At 46.4% G+C, this 15,373-nt stretch overlaps 1 protein-coding gene and 3 long non-coding RNA genes across 5 annotated transcripts; 3 read left to right on the forward strand and 1 right to left on the reverse strand.

The window, feature by feature from the left end:
• Positions 1-47: 47 nt before the first annotated feature.
• Positions 48-4,362, forward strand: LOC128881025 (uncharacterized). The gene is made up of 6 exons (XR_008457965.1): positions 48-314; positions 415-721; positions 791-1,335; positions 1,408-1,534; positions 2,024-4,029; positions 4,234-4,362. It is a non-coding gene; the product is annotated as an uncharacterized LOC128881025 (long non-coding RNA).
• LOC128881020 (uncharacterized protein DDB_G0271670-like) lies at positions 4,115-14,700 on the reverse strand. The gene is made up of 2 exons (XM_054131666.1): positions 14,558-14,700; positions 4,115-7,108 (listed from the first exon to the last, which is right to left on the reverse strand). The coding sequence occupies exons 1-2, from the start codon at positions 14,607-14,609 to the stop codon at positions 5,817-5,819; spliced, it is 1,344 nt and encodes a 447-aa protein (XP_053987641.1). The 5' UTR covers positions 14,610-14,700; the 3' UTR covers positions 4,115-5,816.
• LOC128881027 (uncharacterized) lies at positions 7,000-11,300 on the forward strand. Of its 2 annotated transcripts, XR_008457968.1 has the most exons (4): positions 7,000-7,135; positions 7,291-7,506; positions 7,989-8,147; positions 10,015-11,300. It is a non-coding gene; the product is annotated as an uncharacterized LOC128881027 (long non-coding RNA). The 2 variants fall into 2 exon arrangements; XR_008457967.1 differs by lacking the exon at positions 10,015-11,300 and having other exon boundaries at positions 7,989-8,751.
• Positions 12,376-15,346, forward strand: LOC128881028 (uncharacterized). Its single transcript, XR_008457969.1, has 5 exons — positions 12,376-12,596; positions 12,966-13,342; positions 13,422-13,564; positions 14,568-15,123; positions 15,214-15,346. It is a non-coding gene; the product is annotated as an uncharacterized LOC128881028 (long non-coding RNA).
• Positions 15,347-15,373: the final 27 nt, after the last annotated feature.

Below are 15,373 nucleotides of genomic sequence, written 5' to 3' on the forward strand. Positions count from 1 at the left end.
CAAGTGATACGATCGAATAGATTTAGTGTCTATTATACGAAGGTGTTGTTTTCAACATTTATCGCTAATTTATTATATTTAAAAGTGTTAAAAAAATAGCGTCATCTCCAACTTATTACCGACAGTATATCGCAACGACAGCAAACCCTTCAAACAATGCCGATAACGATTACCATTCTCACCGTTCAAATTGTCGCGTACAAGAAGAGGGCGTGAAAGAGTCAGAAGGAACGGATCGCGTGTCACGTGGTTCGCGAAAAAACATACTCTGGTGGTTGTATCCGTTTTTGCCGTAAACGCTGTCAAATGATTAGGTTTGTTGATGGTTTCACAAAGTACTTTTACAATTAAGACTCTGCAGAGGGTCTCCAAGAGTCTCCACTCTTATGGACACAAAACTACTGTGTTTTTCAGGTCCCAATTCGAAGAAGTTTGTCACTGTCAGCATTTGATATCGGAGGCAATGACATTGGAATCTGGAGCGTCAACATGAAGCTGAAGACGAAATTAGACGGTATCGTGTTTAGAAACAGTAGGACTCTATTTAGAAAAATCTTTAGTTGTTTTGTTTAAAGCAAAAATTGAAGGCTCTACGATCCTCGCAACTTTGTAACTTCGGCGACGAGAGGTCGACAAACGTGTCCATGTACATGGTTTTCCACGTACAAGTTTTTATTGAACAGAATTATTTGTTATCACCAAATATCTAATAGAAGGCCCTGTAAGTTTCATAAAGATTCGTTAATACATTTTTTTTTTAAAATTCGTAAAAAAAATACCTCCTTTTTAGCGTCCTGAACCCGGTTCCACCCTTAACGTTAATACACCTTACGCAGGACGGTATTGATGTCTGAAAATACGAGGATACGAAGATCAAAGGTTCCGACAAGAGTAACGCCGCTATAAGATTGCTCTGCTGTTGTTTCTCGAACACCCTGTACACTGGTCTGCGAGCACCGTCGCGAAAGAGCGGTGGAAACTGGCTTGTATGCGAGAGCTTGGCGCCACACTGTCGCATCCTATATACAGAATCGCTCTCGCACCGACTACACGAGGAGCACATACTTGGACGGAACACGTACGCACTGCGTGCCTACGGGGGAGAGATAGAAAGACAGATAGCGAGGGAGTTGCGGCCGATTCTCGCAAGAGAACGGTATCGTTCTCTTTGCTCATTCTTCCTTGTAGTTCATCTTCCGTTTCTTCTACGCTTCCCTTTATTAAATTTCTCCCTGCTCCCTATTAGGTTGGCACGGATGAAACGTTTATCGTAACAGAGAAAATCTATTTGGAACGGTAAACGGTTATTGAAAATAGCCAAGACATGGGGTATTTGTGAGTTTTACAAATATTACACTTTTTTGTTGTTGTTATGATTAGTAAAGTACTTTCGCATTACTATTCCAGGAGATTAGGAGCATTTGAGGATATCGCTGTAAAGTTTACAGTGTAAACGTGAGATCGAGCCTAGCGTCCTGGTGGTTTCTCCGGTGCCACACCGGTAGAGACTCGATGCTGCGTTAATTAAGCGCAGGTACCGATACCTTGTCACCCGCCATTTGCCATTCGTGTTCGCGTTCGTTAGGATAGCTGCAACGTACACGCATACACAAATCGAGATAGAACGTATTAGCGATTCTGTTCGACCGTACCAAAACACTATCGCGATGCAATTGTAGTTGGCAGCGGGAAAGAATTTCTCTTTTGAAGTTCAGTCAACGGATTTTTACCTATCCGATTGCAATTAGTCAAAGAATATATATATATAAATTATATAAATTTAATATCATTTCTTATTGTCAACATAACAGCGTAGAATGTACATCTGTATTGAATCTTGGCACTCAGGGCATAACGCTTTAAATTTGCTTGGCAGTGAATGGGTTAACCCCTTCGCGTTCCTATATCGAGTACTACTCGACATCGCGTTTCGACTGCATTTGCAATAATTCTTGCTATTTAGAGTCATATGCGTGTACAATTTGCGTACGCTGCACCTCTTTTTCTCTTTTGTCTCCTTTAGCGAGGAATCAGCAGACAATTTGCTCTTCCTTCGAGTAACACGGCGTCGACGTCGTACTTGATACCAGGGAGATGGATACGTAACACGACTACATAGTAGAACAGGCAGCGAGCCAGCGAATCGCCCAACCGACAATCCAGTCGGCCAGACAGCAAGTCAACCGAGCAATTAACGAGCAACAGCGAGCCACATGGCAGAGAAAAAGGGAAGTGGAAAATAAAGTAGAGTGATTGGCGCGATGCCTGGTTGGTGTAGATGGGAAATCGAATGATCGCTTTTTGCAAGATTCGCGAGTATTAAGTCAGTTAGAAACATTTGTTTAAGTCTACCCAACGCAACTTTGAATACCTCAGGTAAATTACACATCGCTATCATTTTTTATGTGAACGCAATATCGCGAAGGGGAAGATCTTCCCGATCTGTCGGCAATGCGTTAAGTAATTTTCGTGGAAAATTGAGTATTTCGACGAGCACACCGGAGGAGGATTCCTGTTCTCGTGGTCCATAAACGGTAACGATTCCGTCGAGGGCCACGTGTTCCATCCCGCGACGAAAACCATGCGTCCACGGCCGGAAGAATCATGGAGGGAGAACGGAGAGGGCAAGGGAACGGAATTGAATCGCGATGAGACGAGCGAGCATGGTCTCAGAGGAGATTGTTTTGCGCTCGGCTGTGTACCGCGAATCACGCTTACCAGGAGACTGCGAACAAGGTCCGGGAGTAGAAGCAAGCGTGTACGCACGCATTCGCGTAGGTCGTTCGACGTAGCGGCCGGCGACCGGCGACGGTCAGCTGGCGCCAACACTCTGGCAACCTCCCACCAGACAGTATTTCGCCTCGTTAATCTTGCTTTATGGTCACCGGCTCTACCTAAATTCCGCGACTGTTTTCGTCTCCCTATGCTACGCCTGATTCGCGATTCGTAACTCGAGACACGGTATTTCCGTGCATCTCTCTCCCCTTCGGGCTTCGATATTTGTCATCGGTAAACCTCGGGCTGATCTTTATTTTTTATTTCGGAATTGGATACTATTCAGTCGCTAATGACTTTCCCGAAACGTAGTAAAATTGCCCTTTGTATGAAAATGATTAGTATTATCAAATTACGACGTGATTACCTTAAGAATCTTCTTTGTGTGCCCCAAGTCGAATGGTCCGTCTTACCAATCCTGATAGGGGCCTGACAAAGAGAGCCTCTTGGGGAAGAGTCAAAGCATGGAATTAGTCGTTGTCAAACGGTAAGATCTTCTCGTCGATGCCGATGTCGACATCGATATCGTTGCGAATACCAACGAGCACGGTAATTTTGTCGCGTTCTCTTTGTGCAGGAGTCGGGGGAGCCGCGCGCGTTCCAAGCAAGGAGCCGGTTATTATTCCCGGCGTGTAACCACCGAAAATTAAGCGATGCTCATGAAAACGGGTAAACGCACCTGCGTTCCCACAGCAGGTGTACGCGTACAATTTCTCGCCGTGTCGGTTCTGTTCGATGCAGTGTGAATGGCGACGAGTATGCACCGCAGGCGTCCATCGCGTTCCGTTTCTGATTCGATCGCGCCTCGAACGGCACTGCATCTTATACCGCGGTTTTCTCTTTGTAACAGTGGGACATTTTCGCCGTTAGTACTCGATTCGCCCCCAATACCTAGATATACATCTCTTAACCGACCTCCGAATGTCTCGTTACCTAACAATGAATCAAGGTCTGATTTCAGTGAAAAATGGTCTCTCCGTCTCTGTTATTTGCGCGAGCGTGAAACGGCACGAGTGCGATACGAGTGTTGACAGGAAGAGGAAACGAATTGAACGAGGCAAGTAAAACGACAATCGCGAAAGCCAAGAGCAAAAACGAGACCACCGGGCATAGAAGGGCTGATGTGTTTTTACGCACTCGAGTTCTCTCTCTCCTGGCGCGGCGCTACACGATGCCCATGTTAGGGATGCCCTTGCACGGCGCATAGTCGATCGAGTGCATGCAGCGTCCGTGTGACGCTCCGCTACGGACGAGGTGGGCTGCCAATAGGGATGCGTTCGTTTTTTAATTGACTTCCTCGGCAATCTTTCACGCAATTTTCGATTTTCCAAAAGTAACAACACAGATAGAGTGTAAAGGAACTTTATTTTTGTATATCATGTCTTTGCTAGACACTAATGTGAATTATAAGAAATATCCATTGCGCTACTGTTTCTAAATTAAAGTGATTAATTTCAGGAGAATCAAACATCGTCGCGAGACGCGATGAAATTTAACGAGACGCGGAGAAACATGGCGAAGCTGACCAAACCGATGGCCAAGCATCCGAGGCCGGTTTTCGAGAAGGTAGCTCGTCGCGAGTCGACGTCATTGCCACCTGCTGCACGAATACTCTCGGGACGGACGGTGGACGAGCGAGCAAACTGGTAGGAATGACGGCAATGGTTTAAGCCCGGAAGGAAGGAAACAAAATCGTTACTTTCACGAATCATTTTTTTTTTATCTTCTTATTTCCACATTCGAAGCTCACGGCTATCATTAACGCGACTCGAAGGCGAAGACACCTGCTCCACAGCCTAGTGGCAAGAAGAAAGATTGGGTATCGGTTCAATTTAATGATGGTTAATTAAAAATATCATATCCAAGGATCTATGTATTTCTGTCTTACGAGGTGTGTATTAGGCGTTTCTCTGTCGCGGTACTGATAACGAGAGTGATTTTGCGCAGGTTGAGGTTGTACTCGACGAATCTAGCGGCAACCGGTTGTAACTGCCGACAGATGGATTAGGATAGAATCATGCAGTTTTAACGTGGACGTGGGGAAGGTTTATCGTTATCAGTAACACACCTACAACATCTTTACGTTCTTCATCTCGTTTTATTTCATCGAACTTTGATGGAAATGGGCGCGTATGGCTTCAAAATCGTTTTACAGCGTAGAAGGATACACTTGGCCGCGCATCGTGAACAATAGATGCGCGAATCGAAGCAGTCCGATTCGTACATACACGCTTGCATACATAACACACATGCATACATACATTCATTTGTAACGTTCGCGAGCTCTACAATCCTCGATTTGCTGAACGATACGACTACCGACAGAAAACAGGGTTCGTATTTTAGTTGAATGGCCGTGGTTGTGTAAGTCAAGTTTTTAAAAATATTGATTTATATATACATATGCGAAATCTGCAAAAGAAAAATTTCCCGAACCGAGGAAACGATCGCTTACACCGATATGAAAATAAGTATTTTTAATGTTTCCTGTTTTCTTCCTATAGCTTTCGTACATAGTAGCTGCGTCGAAACTGATTTCTCCTGGAAAACTTACACAGTCTGGAACGTGAGCGCGGGACTTGATACAGTACTGTTATTAATCGCAGAAGCGCTGGTTATTACGGAGTAGAGCGGATCGAGTTTGGAACTCGTAGGAATTCGAGGATAAACTATCGAATCGGTTGTCGAGGACCGGTGAATTAAGTTGCGTGTTCACGGGACGTTCAAAACGTTTCCTGACATTTCCAAAGTAACCCCATTACTTAAGTAACGCGAATTACAATGTAACCCAATTATATTTCCCAATTTATTTGTATTTCAGCACAACTCTAAGGACGAATGCTGCGATAGGGACCAGCCTCGAAACGACGACAAAATATACAGTCGTACTGTCGTGACTTCGAATTGCCTAACCCATGGCTTTAATGTCACGTGAACACGGGCCTTTAGAGGATACTGCCCGCGACAGCGTCGGCGGTGCGCGTTAATTTGTACGTTGCAGTTGTCGGGCGATTATCTCCCGACCGCGTGGGCGGATGGTTTCAGTCTTCCTTCCTCTTTCGAAGCTTGCCCTCCGTTTGAATTGTTCTCGATACGAGATCCACGCATGCCCCCAACGGCGCGCTGTTCGTTGCCTCTCCTTCGGGAGTGTTGACTATCTTGCCCAGCGTCATGATGTAACTGCAGGCGATCCTCAGCACGGACAGTTTCGAGAGCTTTTGATTGTGAGAGTAGGCGGGAATGGCACGCCTAAGGGTGTCGAACGCGGCGCTTATCGTGTGCACCCTCGTTCTTTCTCTGGCGTTCGCCTCTATTCTCCTCTCGCGAGTCATGTTCTTGTAGTTTCTTTGCTGACCCGCAGCCGTATGTTGTTGCCTCGGATGGCCAGTTTGAGGGCCCGCCGTTGTTGATGTTGTCATCATCGTCTGAGAGGAACTGCAACCATTCGTGCCCGATCGATGATTTTCTTGACGGTTGAGTAGCAAGGAGGACGACGAAGACGACGTCGAGGAAGAGGAGGACGAGGAAGAGGACGACGATGAGGCGTGCTCCACGGAGTACGAGCACGTTCTCTCGTAGCTGCCGTTTACCGCTGGATGGGAGGGTACCCTAGTGCCTATTTCTCCCCTCAGGACGAGTGCCAAGGGTTCTTCCTGTAATCGAGGCGTCGATGTCGACGTTACGGATGGTACGGGCGCCGAAGTCAAGCTGGCGACCATCGTTGAGTCGAAGTTCTGACGGGAGGGTTCCCGCCTTTCGGTTCGAGGTAGACGATTTTGCGTGGACTGTCGCAGTCTAGATGGCAGATCGTCTCGACGTTGTGACTCGCTTCGAGATTCGAAGCTTTCCTCGAGTTTCCTCTGAGTGTCATTGACGATGATCAGACGGTTGCGATCGTCCTCGTGGCCGTTGTCGCGAACGCGACTCGAGACAGTGGACTCTATAGAGGATAGGGTTTTCGATGGCAAGGTATCCGACTGCACAACTGTAGCTTGTTCCGTTCGAATCGATGACGAGACTTTTGAATCGACGCTCTTTCTTGAACTGCTCCACGGTCGAAACGGACTGGGCGATCGCGCCGTTCTGGGTACCTCTTCGTCTGCCACGACCGTCTCCTCGATTTGCTCAAATCTTCTCTTTTTCAGGGGGGCTGTGTTTGGTTCCTGAATCTTCCTTGGCTCGGCCAGTTTCCTCTTGTTTCTCAAGGATATCGGCATCACTTGCACTTCCACGCTGTCCTCCGAGGCGCTCGGCGAGTGCAGGCCAGACATGTCGTCCTCGTCGCCTCCGCTGCAGAAGCCTGCATCCCTGTCGGATCCAGCCATGACACCGGCTGAAACGGAAACAAAAACAATCGTGCGTGAGTGCTAGAAATACGCATCGCTATTTAGGGTGAGGTACCAGGACTTACAAGGGTGGTGTTTCTGAAATAACCGATACAACCATGAACCCGACCAAAGGTGAAAATATAGATAATGTATCAAAGATCTAACGTCAAACTTTGTATGCTTCTAGGTGAAAAACAAAAACACCTGTCGTTTCCTGACTATTAAGCGGCGAGGAAGCCAGACGTATCACGAGTAGTAGGAACAGTGTACGCGACGGTGCTATTTTTGATGTGATTCCGTGGTCGAGATGATTTCGTTTCGCTTCGTCTCGCCTCGTATCGCCGAGGAGACAGGATGTTTTCAGGTTCGGTGCGTCATCCGACTGGTACCATCTGGCGCACAGGTCTGGCCCGAGATTATAATACGCGTAACCCTCTTCTCTTTCCGTGTCCCTCGTTCTATCTCCCTCCCTACCTTTTATCCACGTTATCGGTTTCGCTCTCCTCATCGGATTGCTCGCGTTTGTTATTTGTTGCTTAACGCGCAATCTCTTTCGTTCGCTCACGTCGACTAGAATCAATGTTACGAAAGTCTATCCATCGGTTTTTTAATCTCACCACCTATAGAGTGGACCCCATTAATCGTAGTTAGGGTCGATAACTTAATGGGTCGACGCGCGAGCCTGTGACGTTTCATTTTGGATAGAATTTTGTTATAGAAAGCTCCTTTCTTTCTTTGGTAAACCCTTGTTGTATTACTTACTACGGTTCACACAATATGAATTGACCCACAATTGTAACAGTTCTATCATTAAGGTTCTAATCGAATTTAGTTTACACCTCAATCATTGTTTCCAATTATATTAATTTGTTTTTGTTCTCTTAGGTATCGACAGATGAGTTCTTATTGGAGTGGCCAGCACGCGACGCACCCGTCGCGTTCCAGTTCCTCGATCGCGATCGAAGAGAGAGGAGAGGAACGTTTATCCGTTGACCTGTAGTCAGTCGTCGCGTCGCATCGCGCAGCGTGCGTTGTCTTGGAAGTGTAAGTAGCGACGGGCTATCTCGATTCGTCCCCGTCCATTTAAACGATAGGAGAACGAAGCGCGGAGGGGAACGAAGACCACATGGCGCTGGCGCCAACCGCTGCTCCCGGCGTCGGTGTTCTCGTTTTGTTGCCTTTTGCGGAGACGGACGGACGCGGAGACGGCATGCGTCTACGATTCTACGGCTGAAATCCGTTCTCCTCCCTGCTGGCTGCATCGATGCCAACGTGACTCTCGACCTCGAAGTGCCGCGATATCTCGTCGACGCCGACGATTCGATCCTCGACTGTTTGTCGTCGTCGTCGTTGTTGCCCCTTGATCGAGGGGCACGAGGGAACTGCTTTACGTTCTAAGGTGTAAACTTAATTCGGTGCCTTTATACCAATATTTACAATAAGTGTAGTCAAAACAGAAATGTTAGTCTGCCATTTTTAAATAAATGGTAGGTTTACCATAGAAAGGCACAAAATTAATTTCTACACATAATCTAAAAGATGCTATTTCATAATTGAACAGATAAACTTGTTACGCGGGACAAATATAGCTCTCGGTGAAAGTCCGATAATTACATTTATTTCGGACGAAGTGATTTCAAATGTTGATTCAGATAAGAATTTTGCCCATCCCTGGATTACAGGTACACGCGCACCCGTCTCTTTTCCCACCGACGAGAAAGCAGATGCTCGATATCGAAAGCATAGAATGCTTATCAAGGCGGTGATAAGCGCTCTTTAGACGCGGCTTACGTTGTCACCAGGTGTGTTAATCGTTATCTCTTGACGCAGTCCTCGGTATCGCGCTGTTTTCAAAGTAAATCGATTCGCGACGAGGTCCCGAAAAGGCAACGTTGACTTACTTTTTTGGCGATATTTTGAACACCTATCACAACGAAATAGTACAACTGAAGTTATAAAATGTTCCAAGACAGACATTGAATCTCTCCAAGTCTAGGATTCTCCAAAAACTGTGATCGAGATTTGCCCCATGATTAGAGCGCGAAATGTTAAATCGTGGTTAAATCGTGGGAGAAAACCGGTCTATTTCAATGGGATCCGGCTGACGCGGATGGAAAGGACACGTGTGTGTTTCTGGATTACGCTCGCGAATATCTCTCGCTGCCACCTTTGTCGTCCCGTTCGGCAATTGTTCAAACAAACCGAAATAACCGTGAACATCTGTGTAAACTCGCGCGAAGGCGCGCATCCTACCGCCATGCGGCTGGATATCTTCGATCGTTTCGTCGGAAACGAACCAACAGACACCCGTGACAGACGCCATACGTTCGCGGTTGCATTCCTTCGTTTCGACCCGCATCCTTCGTTTCTACCTGGTCTTCGCGTAATCCCAAGTCCACAGCTTGTTTATTTATTTCATTTAGAGACGGAACAAAATTGATAAGCACAAAGAACCTGGATCTACGACACTCTTTTAAGCAATTGCGTTTCCTTTTTTTTCGAGGAGTTTAAAGAAGTGGGCCACTTAAAGTGGTACGCTTTAATCCAATTAAGTTGATGAGTTATAAACGAAATAACAAGGTTGAGGTTCCCGATGGACACCGCGCGGTTGTCTAAGGGTTAATAGGGTCAGCATGAGCTAGCTCGGCGCTTTAGATTGTAGGTTTGAATAAGAGATCAGATCTGGCTAATCTCGGAGGTGAATCGTGAGATAATTATGAAAGGCGGTACCACTGATATTGAGTCATCGACTTCTTGGGACAACTGGTAGACTAACGAGCGAAAGTTTGGCCCCGCGATAAGTTCGAGAAAGCGTCCGCGAAAGAGATGCCCTTCTTTTGTCGCCATTGTCGAAAAATTGTTTCGCGAAGATACACGGGATGGATTGTATATACCAATATTTTTGTAGCAGATTCGGATAACCAATGAGTTGGAACACGGGAGTTACATCAGCATCGATGGGGAAAAATGAAGACACGAGGTGGATGACGACAGGAGCACGTGCTGACGTTGAGAACCGTTATCGAACGAATAACGCAACGGATGTGGTTTATCTTTTATTTATTATTCGAAAATCTTATAAAGACAAGAATTTTGCTCGTATCTGCTCATAGACGACGTAGTCGGTCCACGGAAACTGTCAACACCGTTCACTTCCCTCGTCGAGCGTCCTTACGCTCCAGAAATAGTCGAATGTAGCATTTGTGGATTCAACAGTCTCGAAATAAGAAGGAGAAGGAACCGCGGCCAACTTTCGCGGTGATTATAAATAAACGACGTCGACCGGCGCGGGAACGAGAAAAAGGGGAGGAGGACCAACGAGTCGCATTCGGAGACGCGTAGACGCATACAGCGGATGCCGATCTCTCTCCCTCTGCCTCTTTCTATCTCGGAATCAAAAGAAACATCGGCGCCAAGAGGCACGGCGTATCGATCGCTGCGGTACTCCTGGGAAGTCTAGTAACCGGAAGTATGCGATACGAAGGCGTAACTTCTGACAAGTTATCGCTTTTGTGTAAAGAAATAAACAATAAATAGTCCGCTATCTTTTCTAAGGCGTAGCTGCATCTTTCAAATATCTTCTAGATTAAAGTAGTTCAGAAACTAATAGTAAATGTATGATCGACTACTAATCCTACTGATTTTTCTAAATTATTTAAATCTTTCGAGCACTTAGTATGCATAGTACTGCAAGTAGAAAAAGACCCGCGGAGGCGTATGGGGTCAGACGTTACGCTCAGGCGCTATAGGCAAAATTACTCACCGCTGTAACGCACATTCTACTCCGTTGCAACACCGTATTCCTCTTAATCCGGGACTGTTCGTTCTTTTTTACTCGAGTGATCTTATCTTTCTGGCGATCTAGTTTTACAAATGATAAATCGCGGATCGTAAATTTAACGATTGGTACTCTAAAAAGATTATCGTGCATTCAAGTGTTTCGTGAGAATTCTATTTGTGTCCCCTGATTTCTATTTATCTATTAACGATAGTAGATAAAACAATACGATCAATATGGTACAATATTTTGTACAATACAAAAAAGAACAATCGTAGCTAAAAAGTAACAGTTGGGCAATTTTAGTACGGAAATTAGGTATCTTCTTCTTCGATACATTATCATTCCGTAACCAATCGTTCGTATTACGCATGATTACGCCACATGTGTGTCACGCGTGACTTGCAACTTTTTTTTTTTTCATTCTCACCCATCTTTCCTTGCAGGTACGAATAAAGATCAGCCAGGAAAACGCGAGTAATCAAAATTGCGGGAGTTTGAAACGCTTTGGAATGCAGTCGATCTCCGATTCTCGGCTCTATTCCCTTGTTCCGCTGCACGCGCGCTCGCGGAAGAGGAAAACGAGCAGCGGAGCGTCGTATCGCTTTGACCCCGAGGAGGAAGAGTCGGCCCCGGTGAAAAGCGCGGCGGAGGCGAAAGACGAGAACGGATACGAGGAGGAGGAGGAGACGCCGCTGGCCAGATGGTCCACGCACGAGTTTAAATCGATATCATTGGTTGCGACAGCGTCGCGACTTCGCTGCTTTTCTCGACCCGTCGATCAGATGAACGCCTTCGCTCCGTTAGACTGGCGATTCGCACCAACCAGAAATGGACAAATTTTATTTCGTTTATCATTACTAATTCTTATTCATTTCGCGTGAAAAGTAGTTTCATTCTATAAGTCGCATCACTGTCCAGGTTCCCCTCGTTTTTAGTCGTGTAGAAATACTTAAAAAACGGACGTTTACTATTTTTTTCAGACTTAATGCAATCGGCAATCTTAGTTGCACCGTGCTGCGACTTGACGAGATGGTCATCGGACGAGCGTTCTATCTCTTGGAAATAAGAATGCTCGCGACGCGAGTCGTACAAATATTTGTCCCGCAAACGTAAACGCGAACACGACAGACGAACGTTCCAAGAATATCGATAGCGTAGCTGTGACCGCGAGTGGGATATCGGCTAGTCGCGGATACGCGAACCGATTCGCCTTGCGCGAAACCGCTTCTGAATGAACTGAGAGTGCGTGCGTACTGATAATCATGGTGGCGCAGCAAAAGATGCCGAATCGTTCGCTACGATAAGGAGACTCCTCCTTCGACCTTGACTATCGACCTTTGCCGACGATCTCGCGATAGACGCCGTTTCGAGCACGTATAGCAATCTATTCGCGACGTTTATCCGGTCTATTAATTTTTTTAATTACTGCGAAGTGTCTCGCTTTGACACGTGACTGAACAAAGTAATTACTTGTTATTCTACTTATTGTTTGCAATGTATGTTTAGATAAGAATCTTGCTCGATCGTTGGTCCGCACCATCGATATCAAAAAGAAGAGGGATAGCTGAGGAAGTGAGAAAGGGAGAAGAAGGTGTGCCCAGCGAGAGGGAAAAAATTAAGGAAAGGAAGGTGGCTGCGAAGGTTGGCCGCGAAAGACTACAGGTCCAACGGAAGAGGTCCGGTTCAGGTAGCAGGTGCGACTTTGCGCACAGGTGGGTGGAAGGTTCGGCGCTTACCGCAGCACCCTTCGTCCCTTCCCCCTGCCCTCCTCGCTCCATTCCTTTCGTCGTCTTCCTACCTGTGCGTACCTGTGCCACGCACAATAGAGTATCGATTACGTTCGAGAGACAGTGAAGGTAAAATCTGGTTTAACTGGTAATCGCATTCCTGGAACCATCTTAATTCCGGAGTTCCGAAGACCGATTCCAAGGGTTTCCCTTCGGACAACGAACACCCCCTTATAACAATCAACCTTTATTTATCGATTCGTCCTCCTTTTTGAACAAAATTTGCCCCCCTCTAGTTATTTCTCGATGCTCTAAGGTACTCGATATTAATATCTGCTTTGATTTAAATTTCAGGAGTTGCTTATCAAAAGATCAAAAAATGTTGGACCTTGATGCCTTCTCCACCGTGGAGTTCAACATTTTTGGTCGCGAGTTTTCTTATCGAGCAGCCTGGTTGTGTCAATACCGTTACCGACGACGATCGGATGTTCGCCGCGCGGAAATCGAATCGCTTAGTCATTGTTTCCACACTATTGGGGCTACTCGAAGGCCAAAGGTGTTCGATTATATCACGAAGCGTTTTTCCGTCAATCGTCGAATACGATCGAATACGAGAAAGTACGTACATGTCTTGTGAAAAATACGAAAAATGTGTTTGGAGAGCAAGATCGGGTAGCGCCGCATCCATTGCTCTCGAATCTATGTAGCGTACCGATAATTCCGATCACGAGGTACCATCTTAATCTTTTATTTACCCTGATGCAACTCTTTTATTCTTTTCCATATCTTTTCATTTCCGTTCTGTTTTAGTGCATAGCAGAGAGTCGTTCACGAGCGAGTTCGTCTATTTTTGGAGCAGCCATGCAATCATCGCGATTAAAGATAAAAATATCAGTGAAAGGGGAGATCGGCGTGAAAGAAAGTTTGGAACGCAGTGGACGGGCGATTAGACGGTGAGTTTCGAGTTTGGTCAAGGGGTCGTTTGTTCCGTGCGAGTCGGTTCGCCTGCTGGCTCGTCTGTGCGGCAACCCACGCTGGCGCCGCCGCGCCCTGTCTCTCTCTAGCATCCTCCTTCTCAGCCGTCACTTCTCTCCTCCCTCGACTTACCATTCCTTACGGATTGTGGTCTCTCTCAGCTTCTCGTATGTATATCTAGCGATGCACACACACGCACGCAATTTCTCTCTTTCTCTCTGTCATTCTAGCAGACTCCGTGGTCGTCCGTCTCGCAGCCGCACGACTTCGTTCCTTCGTGCTGCTGAACCAGTCGATCTCTCGGCTCGGGGACGGCTGGCGCCGTTCATAACAATAATTATCGTTCTTCGCAACTCCCACCAGACAGACTATCAATCGAGCGAACAGCGATCCTATCGCGCTAACGCTTACACTCCTCACCGGACGACTTCTAGCAACCAATGACATATCCTCGTGTTTTTTGACCGCCCGCTGAACGGTGTAGCTTTTCGTACAATTTTTGTCGAAGCGCAGTCACCAGCGATTACGATTTTGGGAATCGATCGGATCGGATCGACGCAAACCACGAGGCGGAGATGGCGAACGTCTAGATCACAATTACGAATAATGGAATATAAACAGAGCTGCTCTGTATGGCTCGATACATAAGCATTCTTTAACGCATCGACAGCGATAAGTACAAGAGCTATCAATTTATTGCAATCATTTTTTAAACAAGTTGAACGAGTCGTACGTCTAAGATTACAATCTGAATTATACAATCTCGCTTATGATTCACTTTACGCGAGAGGAATCTTATCCGAATATCTTGCCATACAGAGTTTCGTTAGCCGGATAAAGTTTAGCCCGTCTCTGCCACGAGGTTTAGAGATCGAGATCGTCGAGATTCCATCCAGCAAACTGCGATCGATGGATGAAATCCCTAAGTCTCGTTACCGCGCGATTTCTTTTATGTTTGTTCAAATATTCACCTTTCATTAGGGCGGACAGTTCGGAGGTGGATTCCACTACGTGATGGGTCATGTTGGATGGCGATTAAAGCGCGCTATCGCGCACCACGATGCTGATTTAACACAGTCTTCGGTTCTTGATCACTTCACACGCACTGGTTTCATAAGTTGAACCCCACGAGACACGTGCAGCGGACAGGTTCAAAACGAGCGAGCGATTCCTGTCCGATTTATTTCTCTATACGGGTTGCGTTCGATCCTTGCGATTGGTAATCCAAAATACTCAGAGACACTCGAAGAACTGACCGCGAGCGACAACGTTGGCTCGAATCCAAAGACTGAAGACGAGGATCACGGAAGCGCAGCGGATCCTCGCTCGATCGCGGTCGACGATGTACTGACTCGCCTCGTGCGTTCGAGCCTCTTTCATCGGATACGCGTGCGAGGGAGTCCCGACTGGCCTGCGACTTCGCTGCCTCTTACCACTACCAACGCTATCGCACCGCTGTATTGGCTACCCGCGCACGGACACCACTACCAACGCGATGGGCGTCGTTTCGTTTACCAGCGTGCACGTACTGTTAAATGTGCGAGTAATCGACTATTATTTACCAAAGATACTTATGAATACTTTTCTTTCCATTATTATTTACTCATATTTCCGTACAATTTTTTAGGAGCGGGGACCAAATACTTCAACGTTGTAGCAGTAACCTATATTGCTGGATATTAACAACATGCCATAGACTACCATACTCGCAATGTATCCAGAAGGAACGGAACCAAAAACTGGCTTAATTTTTAAAAACCGTGTAAGTAAGTGTAGGCGAGATTGTG

The sequence above is a fragment of the Hylaeus volcanicus genome, chromosome 8 (assembly GCF_026283585.1).
Source record: "Hylaeus volcanicus isolate JK05 chromosome 8, UHH_iyHylVolc1.0_haploid, whole genome shotgun sequence".
NCBI lineage: Eukaryota > Metazoa > Arthropoda > Insecta > Hymenoptera > Colletidae > Hylaeus > Hylaeus volcanicus.

What these genes read in the sequence shown, in the direction of transcription:
- LOC128881020 (XM_054131666.1), bottom strand. Translation starts at nt 14,609, where the DNA reads ATGACCCATCACGTAGTGGAATCCACCTCCGAACTGTCCGCCCTAATG. An exon ending in ACTGTCCGCCCTAATGAAAG is followed by an intron (nt 7,109 to 14,557) that starts GTGAATATTTGA and finishes TTTCCGTTTCAG; the next exon opens with CCGGTGTCATGGCTGGATCC.